We start from the raw sequence: 13,126 nt of genomic DNA, 5'->3' as shown, positions 1-13,126 counted from the left end.
GCCCTCGAGGAGCAAACACACATTCTCTGGAGGAAAGTCAGTCATCCTGGGCTCAACCCACCAATGACTGTCCAAGGAGACCGACTGATGTCCAGTGAGAGATGAACAACAGTGGGGACCAGCAGATGCAACTGACAGAAACAGGTTCAAAAAGTCTTCCAGTGTCACAGCTGGACTAAAACAGTCATGGTTAATGGCATAAAAGACAAATGGGAAACGACAGGGGGAAATTACTAGGTAACTGTGAATTACCAGAGAAGGCAATGGCACCCCACTCCAGTACTCTTGCCTGGAAAATCCCATGAATGGAGGATCCTGGTGGGCTACAGTCCACGGGGTCACAAAGAGTTGGACATGACTGAGTGAGCACATGCCTCCTTCAACTTATAAAATCCTGTTCAATGTCACTTAATTTTGTTAATGCAAATTAGAGCAGTGAGGTAATTTTTGCCCATCATATTGTCAGCTGTTAAAAAAAAAAAAGGTGTGGCAAGCAAGCATCTGGTTTGGTCTTTGTCACTAAGTCATGTCTGACTCATTGTGACCCCAGGGAGTGTAGCCTGCCAGGTTCTTCTGTCCATGGAGTTTTCTAGGCAAGAATTCTGGAGTGGGTTGCCATTCCCTTCTCCAGGGGATCTTCCTGACCCAGGGATCAAATCCACATTTTCTGCAATGGCAAGCAGATTCTTTACCACTAGCCACCAGGGAAGCTGGAGCAAGTGTATGTGGCAGAATTATTAGCCATTGCCTTCCAGTATTCTTCGCCGGAGAATCCCATGGACAGAAGAGCCTGGTGGGTTACAGTCCATGGGATCACAAAGAGTTGGACACAACTGAACGACTAACACCAGTCATCTGGGATTCTCAGGTGGCGCTAATGGTAAAAGAATTCGCCTGTCAATGCAGGAGGCAAAAGAGACGAGGGTTCGATTCCTGGGTCAGAAAGATCCCCTGGAGTAGGAAACAGCAACCCACTCCAGTATTCTTGCCTGGAAAATTCCATGGGCAGAAGAGCCTGGGGGGCTACAGTCCATGGAATTGCAAAGAGTCAGACACGACTGAGCGACTGAACACAACCAGTCATCTGTCTCCTTCTTGACAAAGGACCTCTTTGGGGGCAAGTGTTTGACAGGCAGCCCCTTCAGGGAAGCTGGGCCCCTCCTCTGGAGTGGATTGTGTGCACCCATGCTAAGTCCCTCGAATGGTTAGCACTCTGCTTTCACAGCTGTGGGCTCAGGTTCAGTTCCAGGTTAGGGAGAAAAAAAAAAGAGCAAGTTGTTGAAAGTCAATGTGTATATTAGGATCTGGACCGTGTAAACGCATTGTGAATAAATACCAATACATTCCAGTTATGATGGATCTGTTGTTTCTGTCCATCCACAATTCAGCCCCCCTTTCCTGCTGGTGATAGCGTCCTGACTTCACCCCTGAGGCCCTGGATCCATCCTTGATCCAGGCATGGCCCAGCTGAGGCAACCACCACGGGGTTGCCTGAAGGTGAACCCATGAACCAATGAGCCCTGATGAAACCCAACTCCAGAATCTGAGCCAGAACTGGCATAAGCCTGGGGCCAGTAAACCAAAGGCAGGGAGAGTTCATCTTGAAAGCAAGGGGGATTTAATGACCACACACATGACCAAACTGCCCAGGGTCAGCCAGCATCCTAGGAAATCCTCCAACAGAAGAAATGAAATAGACACATTGGAGGGAGGCGGGGAACAAGTGGAGCAAACAAAGATGACAGAGGGAGCAGGAACAAACTTCACTGTCCTCAGAGAGATGAGAGCAAGCGCTGGAATCATGAAACAAGAACAGCACGCATGAGAAAAGCAAGAGCTTGAGAATAAGAAAGCTCTGGGGAATGGAAGACAGAATACCAGAAATAAAAGCATTCAACAGAACGCTTAGAAGAAAATGAAGAGAAAAGCCTCCAGAAAGTGTACCGAGAGGTTAAGTGATGACAAATAGAAGAGAAGTTAAAATTGAGAGGAGTGGAACAGAGGGTCCAATATCTGAAAAAATCAAAATTCCAGAAAAGGAGAAAAGAAAACCAAGGGGAACACAATCAAAGAAATTACTCAAATTCACTTCTCAGAACCGATAAACATGAGTCTCCAGATTGAAGTGGCTGCCTGAGTGTCCACGAGCGAATTTCAGAATACAGGTTTAAAAAATATATATCTACAAGCTTCCAGAGAGAAAAACTGGAGGAAGACATGGCAACCCACTCCAGTATTCTTGCCAGGAAAATCCTGCAGACAGAGGAGACTGGCAGTCTACAGTCTATGCAGTCACAAAGGGTCAGACACAATCGAGCGACTGAGCACACAGCACAGAGAGAAAGTATCAGTCATGTGCAAAGGACTGGGTATCAAAATGGCCCTGGACATCCGCAATAGCAATACCCGAAGCCAAAAAGCAATGAAGAGGAAAGTGACTTCCTCAGTGGTCTAGCAGTTGACTCTGCTCCCAGTGCAGGGGGCCCAGGTTCCATCCCTGACCAGGGAACTAGATCCTGCATGCTGCAACCAAGCCCAGCACACACCGCCCTGACCTCATACGCTGGCCTCACGTTTGGATGTTCCCAGGCCCCCTGCACTTCCGACCAGCTGGCTACAAAGTCAGGATTCCTGTGACCCACTCGGGTTCGTTAATGCGTTAGATCAACTCACAGAATTTGGGAAAGCACTTACACTGATGGCTGTCTGAGTGCGTGTCTGTGTGTTCAGTGGAGTCCGACTCTTTGCGGCCCCATGGACTGTAGCCCGCCAGACTCCTCTGTTCATGGGATTTCCTGGAGTGGGCAGCCATTCCCTTGTTAGGAGATCTTCTTGACCCAGGGATCAAACCTGGTTCTCCTGCATTGCAGGCGGTTTCTTTACCGTCTGAGCCACCAGAGTTTGAAGCTCTCACTCAGAAAACAGGATAAAGACCAGACAAATGATTAGACAATGGGAGGATGGCAGGGAAAGTATGCATGTCTCTGTGTGGTTTAAACAGTTTAACCAGCACCTTCCAGAGTGGGATGTCAATAGATATGATCTAAACTGGAAAAAGCAAGTAAGAGCGTTAGAAGCACAATATTTAGAAACATGGCAAGAGAGATCTGAAGAAATGGGAGTGGACTCACAAGTGAGGAGAAACTTTTCTTGTTGCTGCAGATATTGTAGAACTATTTGATTTACTCAACTTGGTATACGTGTTACCTTGATTAAAAAAAAAGAAGAAGAAAGTAAGTAAGACAGGGACTTACCTGGCAGTCCAGTGGTTAGGACTCCATGCTTCTAACTGCAGGGGGCCTGGGTTCAGTCCTTGATCAGGGAGCAAGGATCCTGCGTGTTGCTGCATGGTGCAGCAAAAAAAAAGAGAAAAATTTGAAAAAAAAAAAAAAAAGATTAAAGGGAAGAAGAGGAAGAAAGCAAAAGAAAGGGTGGTAGCTTTGGTCAAGCCAGTGCTCAGGTGTGGACCAGAGAAATGTTCTTGGGGAGAGCTGCCCCGGGAAGACACCTGAGTGCAGGTTGGCACGATGTAAGGGTGGGCAATGAGCCTGGTGAAGGAAGAGAGCCTGCAAAGGTGGTATGTGGGGAAGAAGGGGGAACCAAGAGTGCTCTCCTAGCAAAGCTGCCTAGAGGTGGGACGAACTGAGAGATCAGTGGAGGTCACTGGTGACATCAGGCAGGGCTGTCTGAGTGCAGTGACGAGGCAGAGGCCAGGCTGCAGAGAGGGAAGGGGGGTCAGGACGATGGGGGTATGGACAGAACTATCATGGGGCATCTTTCCAGCAAGTTTGGCACCAAGGGCAAGAGAGCAAGGTTGGGGGGGCGGTGCCTGTTTTAAGATGAGAGAGCTGTGGGAATGAGCAAGCGCTGTTGGAAAGAAGGCAGCAGAGGGGGGAGGTTAAAAATTCAGGGGCGGGGAGTGGATCCTCTGGGCTTGAGGTCTCCCAGGAGGCAGGAGGAGGCAGAAATAGCTTTGCTCTCAACTCTCCCAGGCAGAGGAAGGGGCACGCCTGCCCCGGGCAGGAGGGAGCCAGTTCATTCACCCCCAGACACCCGGCTAGTGGGGTGCGGTCCCACCGCCCCAATGGAAGGCCATAATTGGCCTCCTAACACGGCTGGAAGAGCCCCCCTTGGGAACCCAGATTTTTCCGCCTCCAAAGATGGGCTCTCGCTGCGCTTATTCCTCTACGGAGGCAGATGCGGTCCCTGCCCTCTGGAGCACCTCATCTGGGGTGAAGCTGCCAGACAGAGTGTAGGCGGTTCAGGCAAGGGCGAGAGGGGAAGCCCCAATCTCCACTCCCAAAGGGCCTGGAAGAATCCAAAATCGGAACAAGGGGGCCACAGGTGTGGCAGTTATGTAAGCGTGGAGACAGTAAGGGGGGAGGGGCTGTGACCACAGTAGGACCCCTGTCCCCCTCCAGTGGGGCACCCCCGTGCTCCCCCCAGGAGCATCTGCGGCCAGTGCTTTGGGTTTTCGGAGAACTGGAGCATCCCGATTTCAGCGTCAGCCCCTCTCCAGATGAGAGAGAACAGAGTAGCAAAGGGGCGGGATATGGAGACACAGGGACCCCTCCTGACCCGTGGGGAAGCGGCTCGGCACCACCAGGGAGGGCGGCTGCCCTGAGAGGCTGAGGAGGGGGTTGGGGAGGGCGGAGGGTGGGGGTGGCGAGGGGGCCTGGCCACGCGGCGGTACGCACAGCGCAAGGGCGCAGAGAGAGCCAAGCTTAGCTCTCCAGTTGGCCAGGGTGGCCCCTACGGCCCCATCTGGTCCTTTGGGGTCCACGCCCACCTGACTGCCGGCCACAACTCCCCGCGCCCCCAGGCCCATCCCCGCCACATCCAGGACATGGGTCTAGGGGGACGAAGGAGAGGCCTCTCTAGGGTGTGCGCAGCGGCCCGGGATGGGGCTTCGTGAACCGAGCGTCACCTAACTGAGTGCGACTTGAACCCCGTTTGTCCCGGTGCCGTGCCTGCCCTTCAGCGGGCTGCCGAGCCCGGCTGGGAGCCTCCCTTGCACTCGCGCGGCGACGGTCGCCAACCCTGGCGCGCGGACGCGCACACCCGGAGATGCTGCGGAGCGCGCTGCGCCCGGCCCCGGCGCCCCCGGCTCGCGCCCCCCGCGCGGGGTGAGTGGCCGGGCCGGGAAGGGTTAAGCCCACCGAGCTCGCGGCGGCCTAGAGCGGCGGCGGCGGCGGGGGCCGGGGCGCGGGGGACAGGATGCGGATGCCGGGGGGACTTCCTGTGCCGGCCCCCGCCGCCCCCGCCCCCGCCCCCGGCCCGGCAGCTGCCCGCTCGGACGCACGGCCGGCCTGTCGCACGCTCGGGCGGGCGGGCGAGCGCACGGGGACCCCGGCCCGGCCGCGGCGCCCGCCCCCCGCCCGCCTTCCGCGCGGCCCGGCCCGGCCCAGGCCGCCCGCCCGCCGGCTCCTGGCACCTGTGGCGGCGGGCAGATCCCTGGCCGGCCCCGCGCTGCCCTGGGCTGAAACGACACCGGTCCACCGCCCACCAGGTCCGCCCCCGGTCCGCCCTCGGCGCCCGCAATGGTCCCGCCCTGAGCCCCGCGCTGGTTCGGGGCTCTGTCTACACCCCTCCACCCCGCCCCCTGCCTTCCCCCCGCCCCCGCCCCACGCCCCAGGGGGCCCACACCAACTTCTGCTCTTGAACTCTGCTCTGCCCCCCTTCTTTTGGCCCAGGGCGACCTCGGCAACCCTGACAGCAACAGACCGTCCCAAGTGACCAGAAAGCCCACCCGGGTGGCCCAGCGCCTCCCCGGGTGGCCCAGCGCCTCCCCGGCTCTTTCTGGATGGGGGCACCTGGCGAAGGAGCTGGCTAAACGCTCTGGCCTTCACCTTCCATTCCCTGCTGACCACACCTCCCCTAGTGCCCAGGCTGCCCGCAGAGCAGGCGATGCTTGTGCCAGGTGAGGCCCAGGAGGGTAGGTCAGCAGGGCGAACCCAGGGAGGCTTTTCTTAAGAGGGTTGGGCTGGATTCTTGGAAGCTAGAGGGACCTGGAGTCATCCTCTTAGGAGGCGAGGATACCGCCACAGGGACCCTGGGGGGACACTGGAGAGGGGCGGGGGGACGCTGGAGAGGGGCGGGGAGCCCTGCAGACCTCAGGAGCGCTGGGGCACAGGGCCAGGCCCGCAGCCCTCCAGTTGCAGGGCTTGTAGTGCTCTGGGAACCTAGCGTCCTGGGAACTGAGGTAGCACCTGGATGGACTCACATGGCCCAGAACTGGCGGTCTGCTGGTGACCTGGGAAGACTGGTCCAATCCCCAGAGCAGCTTGGGAGGCAAGAGACCAGGGAATTGAACAGACTTGTTCATGTTTTGAGGGGGCCAGGGGAATGTGAGATGGAGATGGACAAACAAGTCTTTTTTCCTATAAAGTTCCCCAAACATCCCTTCTGGGAGTGTACCTAGCCATTGTCTCTCATCATCAGTGATGAGCAGCTGCAAGAGCTGCCCCAGGCAGGAGGCTGGACGTGGGCCCTGCACAAAGTCAGGAGAGTCAGGACTCCCTGTGCAGGGAGCTGGCCCTAGGAGCAGGGCCTCCAGGCTGCCCTCGCTCATCCTTTTCCCGGCCGTGGACCACACTGTCCTCCTTTCCGGCAGGGGTGAGCTGCCGACTTGAGGCAGCAAGGCATCAGGGCCCCTGGCCCGGGGCTCCCCGCCAGTCTGAACAGCTTCCTTCCTTCCCCTCAGCACAGCGGGCTCCCCAGGATCTTGGTCTGACCGCCAGGATGAAGGTGAGGCGGGCAACCAAGACCTTCGTGCGGAAGCCTCGCCGTCTTAAAGATGGGGGCCTGGGGCCCGACACCCCCTCAGGTAAGGGGCTAAGGGTGGGGGACACCTCTGACCTCCTGAACCAGGAGATGGTCCTCAGGTCCCTGGCGAGGATCCTTTGACCAAGCCCCAGGCCTGCTGAGAGGGAGCCCTGAAGGTTGGCAAGCAGCCGTCTGTCTGGGGTGTGGCGGGGAGGCTGCACGCCCTCACATCGGCAGGGTCACCTCAGGGTTTTCTGAAGCCACCATCAGGCTGCAGTGTTTCTGGTGAGGGCTGTCTGGCAGTGCGCACGTTCTCAGCCCCCATCCCCACCTGGACGCGTGCTGCTGGTTCCCAGGGCTCACAACCTCCGTTTCCTTCCACTCTCCTCCCTGTGACTTAAGGTCCCAGATTGAATTCAGGGGCTGAGGGGCACCCTTGTCGCTGGTTGTTTGGCTTTTCTTTTCTCTGTGGCCTCTGGTCTTGTCCGCTTTTCCTTGACTTCTGCCTGCTTCCATCCATCTTTCTCTCCTTTTTCCCGGAGGCAAATGTGGCCTCGAAGAACGTTCCAAGACTTGCCCCGCTCCCCACTCTCGGCAAATCTCCCAAGGCGGCCATGCTCACGGGAGCCACCTCCCTACTCTGTGCTTTGAGAGCACTGAGTGAGGGGCTGGGCAGGGTTGAACAGAACATGAAAAGGACCAAAGGGACGAGGCATCGGATGGGGATGTGTGGACCCAACTAGGACCCTTGGCCTTCCACCACACACACACCCCCCCTCCACCCCCCACCGCCAGCTTCCCCATGTAGCTTGTGAGATCGGAGTTCCCCGACCAGGGATCGAACCCACACCCTCTGCAGTAAGAGCTCAGAGTCCTAATCACTGGACCACCAGGGAATTCCCAGGACTCTTGGCTTAAATACTCAACTGACAAAAATCTCGCGAGAGTAGGCACATCCGATGACACTTCAGTATACATTTACCAAAATATCGTTGGTAAGAGTGTGCAAATGCCGTGAGAAGCAGGGAGTGGTCGTTTGGCCAAGCACTGTCCTAGAAATGAGAGGACCTACCCAGAGGGGTGATGAGTCCCGGCTGCCCCCAGAGGTGGTAGGAGGAGGGAGTGCCCATGTGACCTTGGATTTGCCAAGACAACAGGTTGTCTGTGATGGTCTGTCTTCCCTCACTTCCCGCATACTCCCACCTGGTGTGAGTGTGTAAGAAAAATGCACTCACTGATCCATTAGCCTAAGCGAAGGGTCTTGGGAATAGGTTTTCTAAGAGGGAATTATTTACATGTAGATATCCCTTGATTTTATGAAATCAGTATATTCCTGGAAAGTCAGCCAGAAAGCAAAATTGGGTCAACCAAACCTCTACTTCCCATTCCAAAGTTGAAAATACGATGCTATGGGAAAAACAGATGTTGAATCAGACTTGGGAATGGAGAAGGCCTCTTTGGATTTTCTGATAGCACAGCAGTATGCTCAGAGTGAGACACTGCGTGCGGGTTTTGTGACATGTAGCAATGAGGTGAGTCCTGTATCGCCGAGCTTTCTCTACATCGTGCACCATGCTGGGGCTGTGTGTTTATTCCCTCTAATTTTTCGCAATTTCCCGGAAAGGGGTTTAGCTCCTTTAAGCAGATGGGGAAACTCAGGTTCCCAGGCGTTAAGTAACTGGCCAGTCGCCATGTAGACTTGGGGCTGTGAATTGTTCCTTTCCATCCGAGAATTAACAGCCTAAAACTACTTCCAGCCTCAGACTTCCCTGGCAGTCTAGTGGTTGAGACTCTGCATTTCTAATGCAGGGGACTCGGGTTCCACTCCTGGTTGGGGAACTAAGATCCTACATGCTGAGTGGTACAGCCAAAAAACAAACAAACAAGCAGACCACTTTCAGTCTAAAGGCTATTTCAAATGGAGCTAGTTGTATCCTTGGTATTAATATTTCCAAACTTCTTGCTAATTTTCAAGACAATTCCTAACCCACAGGGAGAGGGATTTTTCAAGTACCTACTAAGGGTGATGCCGGGGCCCTTCCTGCTTGACTCATTAAGCTGGCAGTGTGGGGATGACAAAGGTATATTCCAGACCAGGAGGGCCCTGAACCTGCAGGAGGTTAGCCAGCTGCTACTTGGTAGAATTACCGGGCACCTCCCACCTGGAAACCTCGTGTTCTCTCTGACTTCGGTGATTTTTAGAAACTGCTTTGGAAACACTTCCAGGCAGCCTGACAGAAATTCTGTATTATGTACAGAGAGGGTGAGTTTCATTTGTTTCGAGTGTGACCTTTGACTGAGGTCAGAGTTCAGCATGGGCTTGTGGCTTAGCCATGGGAATGGCAGATTCACAGATTCCTCTCAGATGGCGGTTAGGCCCAAAGGACTTTTCGGGGAGTGGTGTTGGGGAGCCCCAGGCACCCAGAGTGGTGTCACTGCCAAGGTCTAAGCATCGAGCCTGTGTGGAAGAAGGCCCCGAGGAGAGGTTGGGGACCTGGGGTCCAGAGTGATGTGACCAGCTAGCTGTCCCTTGGATACATTTCTAAGCCAACTCCACACCGCTGGGCATTTCTCTTTCTATCCTGCTGCCATTGTCACGTGGTCCCGTGTTCTGGGGGTCCCTGCTGAGGGCTCAGGAGCGTATCATAGAGTGACTGTACATGGGAGAGGGTAAGGAAGGACATCATGGGAGTCTGAACCAGAGAGCTGACTCCAGATCTTTCTCTCCTGGCTTCCTGCCATTCCCACTCCAGGTGGCAGCGGTGGGAGTGAGAGTCAGGAGAGGAGGAGCAGCCCACCTCGGCCAGCAGTCTCAGCTCCCAAGCGGGCCAGTGAAGTCGCTGAGGAGACTGCGTCAGGACGGCAGAAGCTGCAAGCCCGACAGTTAAAACAGTGGCCAGAGCAGCAGCCACAACCGCAACCACACAACCAAGGGTCAGGACCTCAGCCAGAGTCGCAGCAGCAGCAGCAAGATGGGCAAGAGCCGCTGCCCCAACCGCAGCCAGAATTGCAGGAAGAACCCCAGTCTGAACAACAGGGGCCGCTGAAACCACGGCTTCGGCTTATGCCGCGGCAGAAACAGTCACGGGAGCAGCACAGGCAGGTGCGACGGCGGTCACGGCTGCGGCAGGAACGGTTCCAGCGGCAGGAACTGCAGGAAAAGCCCCCGTGTGTGCAGTATGAGCAGCAGAAGCAGCTGCAGCGGCAGGAACAATCAGAGGAGAGGCAAGTGCAAGAACAGCAGCTGCCACAGCTGCAGCAGGAGCTGCAACAGGACTTACAGCAGGGATGGCCACAGCTGCCGCAGCAAGCGGTACAACAGCTGCAGCAAGCGGTACAGCAGCCACAGCAGCTACAACAGCAGGAGCCATTACAACCACAGCAGGAGCAGCTACAATCACAGCAGGAGTCACTGCAACCACAGCAAGAACAGTGTCAGCTGCTGCATCAACAGCAAGAACAGCTCCAGCACCAAGAACAGTTGCAGCAACAGCTGTTGCAGCAGCAAGAGTTACAGCGGCAGCAGCAGCAACAGCAGCAGGAACACTTACTACCACAGCAGGAGCAGTTAGAGCTGCAGCAGCAGCTGCAGAAGCAGCAGGAACAGTTGCAGCTGCTGCAGCAGCAGCAAGAACAGCTGGAGCTGTTGCTGCAGCAGCAGCAGCAGTTGCAGCAGCAGCTACAGCCCCGGCCTCTGGGGCCGGAGGAGGAGGAGGAGGTTGAGCTGGAGCTCATGCCGGTGGACGTGGAGTCTGATCAGGAGCTGGAGCGGCAGCGGCAGGAGCTGGAGCGGCAGCAGGAGCAGCGGCAGCTGCAGCTCCAACTGCAGGAGCAGTTGCAGCAGCTGGAGAAGCAGCTGGAGCAGCAGCTGGCGCAGCCGCTGGCGCAGCCGCCGGAGGTGCAGCTGGAGCTGACACCGGTGGAGCCTGGGGTACACCCGCCTGAGCTGCAGCTGGAGCTGACCCCTGTGCCGCCCGAGCTGCAGCTGGAGCTGGTGCCGGCCGCTGCGGGGGCGCCTGCCGCGGTGGTGGTGGCGCCTCCGGGCTACGTGGTGCTGCAGGAGCTGATGGTGCTGCCAGCGGCCGTGTCGGCGCCCTCCATAGTGGCTGTCCCGGGCCCGCCGAGCGGCGCGGCCCTGACGCCGGCCCGGCCGCCCCGGCGGCGGCGGCGCGCCCGGGACCGGCCGACCATCTGCGGGGAGTGCGGCAAGGGCTTCAGCCGCAGCACGGACCTGGTGCGGCACCAGGCCACACACACGGGCGAGCGGCCGCACCGCTGCGGCGAATGCGGCAAGAGCTTCTCGCAGCACTCGAACCTGGTGACGCACCAGCGCATCCACACAGGCGAGAAGCCCTACGCGTGCCCGTACTGCGCCAAGCGCTTCAGCGAGAGCTCGGCACTCGTGCAGCACCAGCGCACGCACACGGGCGAGCGGCCCTACGCCTGCGGCGACTGCGGCAAGCGCTTCAGCGTCTCTTCCAACCTGCTGCGCCACCGCCGCACGCACTCTGGCGAGCGGCCCTATGCCTGCGAGGACTGCGGCGAGCGTTTCCGCCACAAGGTTCAGATCCGCCGCCACGAGCGCCAGCTGCACGGCGCCGGCCGCTCCCGGGGCCTCGGCCTGCTCCGCGGTGCGCGCGTGGCCGCCGGGGGCGCCCCGCGTGCCGAGCCGGCGGCGGACAAGGCGCCCTGACCCCGGGTCGGGGCTGGGGACGAGGGCGCCGAGGTCGGGGAGGGCGCCGCTTCCCCCGCACCCGGGAAGCACCGCGCGCTTGGAAGTCTTGACCACGTGCCGCAACATCCTGGAATATCGCTGGCATCCTTCTTCCGGGCCAACTGAGTGACGGACCGATTCACCCTCGGAAACACTCCACGGGAGGATATCGACGAGGCTAAAGCGGCACGGAGGTGGCACATTACTGCCCACAGCACATGGTTCAGGGTCGTCTTTGGGTACGAATGGGTTGAGAAGTTGGCCAGTTTCTCTCCCAGAGAAATTGGACTTGACTGGAGTTGAGAGCCACGGGGGAAAACCAACGGCAGGTCGAGACGCTGGGTGACATTCGACAGAGCTCCAACACTAACCAGGGAAGCCGACATACGTGGTATAACACACGTAAAAGGGTCCTGGTGAAAATTATTTCATGGGGGAAGAGGAAATTTATCTGCACTACGTAGAAAGCTGATCAAGGCATTCAGTTATCCTCAGTGGCTTTTGCCTTGAAAATACTTCCGCGAATGAAAGTTCATCAGGGTGGACGAAATCCTCATGTAAATGTTTTGTGTTCATGAACACAGGGTCCCACTGGGTCAATGTGCAAAGGCCAGGAAGTCCACTCTGGGTGCAGGTGAAACCTTCCCTCCAGGGCCGCACCCAAACAAGACTCCCAGGCAGGCGCTGGGGTATTCCCAGGCTCACAGGCGGTCCCTAAATCCTCTTGAATAGAATTGGGGGGCGGAAGCAGAGGGCATCCTGTGAGTGCTGTCCAAGGCCCTAAGGGGTGGTCCCTCCATCACTCCCAAAGACCTCCCTGTAGCCCCCACCTGCCTTGCCTTCTCAGAAGCCAGTACACCCACTGCGGCTTAGGGGCTGGGACCTTGAGATGCAGGGGCAGGTTCTCTCAGGCCAGGCCGCGCAGAGGGCCAGCCTGAGTAGACCCTGCCTCGTCTCTGGGGGTCAGAAGGAGAATACGGGAGACAAGGACAGGAGGCAACAGAAATGCTCTTTATGGCGATTTTGTAAACGTCTGGGGGTCGGAGCAGCAGCAATCTCCATGTCTTGTGGGAGGGCAGGATGATGTTGTGGGGGCACCTGGTATCTCTGGTCCTTCCGGCCCTTCCTGCTCCTGACTCCCCCACGTGGCTCCTTAGACGCTGCCTGACTCCCCTCCCTGCTTCTCCTTTACTAACACAGCCTGCTCCATTTTACCAACATGTTGGTAAGTGAGAAACAAAATAAACAAAAATGAGGAAATAGCTTGTCCTGTCTTTGTGTTTTCACCTCTGGATTTTACGGGGCTTCATTTCTTTGTCACATTTTGCCCGTTGCTCTAGAAGCAGACAGCTTCGTACTCAGAACCATGCCCATCTCTGCACCCCAGACCCTTCCTTCCAGCCTGAGATTCTTGGCCAGGGATGGGCTTATTCAGTAAAACTCTCCTGGGAGGGACGGGGACCAGAAAGTGGATGCTGGAGGAAGCCGGTTTGGGGCATCTCCTCCGGACAAGTTTTGAAGCCGTCCAGTCCAACGGTAGTGTGGACTGCTGGTGACAGTGGCGAGTGTGCTGGGTCACCTGGAGGGGTGTCGTGAGGACTGAGGCCCCTGCCAGCCCTGAGAGTCCCTGGCTCTAAGACTCAACAG

General features: G+C 57.2%; 1 protein-coding gene across 2 annotated transcripts; it reads left to right on the top strand.

Moving 5' to 3' along the window:
* The first annotated feature begins 5,268 nt into the window (after positions 1-5,268).
* On the top strand, positions 5,269-12,739 carry ZNF853 (zinc finger protein 853). 2 transcript variants are annotated; one of them, XM_086373839.1, is made up of 4 exons: positions 5,269-5,509; positions 5,694-5,920; positions 6,709-6,826; positions 9,519-12,739. In XM_086373839.1, the coding sequence occupies exons 3-4, from the start codon at positions 6,742-6,744 to the stop codon at positions 11,456-11,458; spliced, it is 2,025 nt and encodes a 674-aa protein (XP_086229965.1). In that variant the 5' UTR covers positions 5,269-5,509; positions 5,694-5,920; positions 6,709-6,741; the 3' UTR covers positions 11,459-12,739. The 2 variants fall into 2 exon arrangements, with proteins under 2 accessions (XP_086229965.1, XP_086229964.1); XM_086373838.1 differs by having other exon boundaries at positions 6,704-6,826.
* Positions 12,740-13,126: the final 387 nt, after the last annotated feature.

Source organism: Bos grunniens, chromosome 25 (genome assembly GCF_055505025.1).
Source record: "Bos grunniens cultivar Pamir isolate PY7600 chromosome 25, Bosgru_T2T1.0, whole genome shotgun sequence".
Taxonomy (NCBI): Eukaryota; Metazoa; Chordata; class Mammalia; order Artiodactyla; family Bovidae; genus Bos; species Bos grunniens.
Note: the sequence above shows the minus strand (reverse complement) of the source record. Positions and strands in the feature narration are given on the sequence as shown.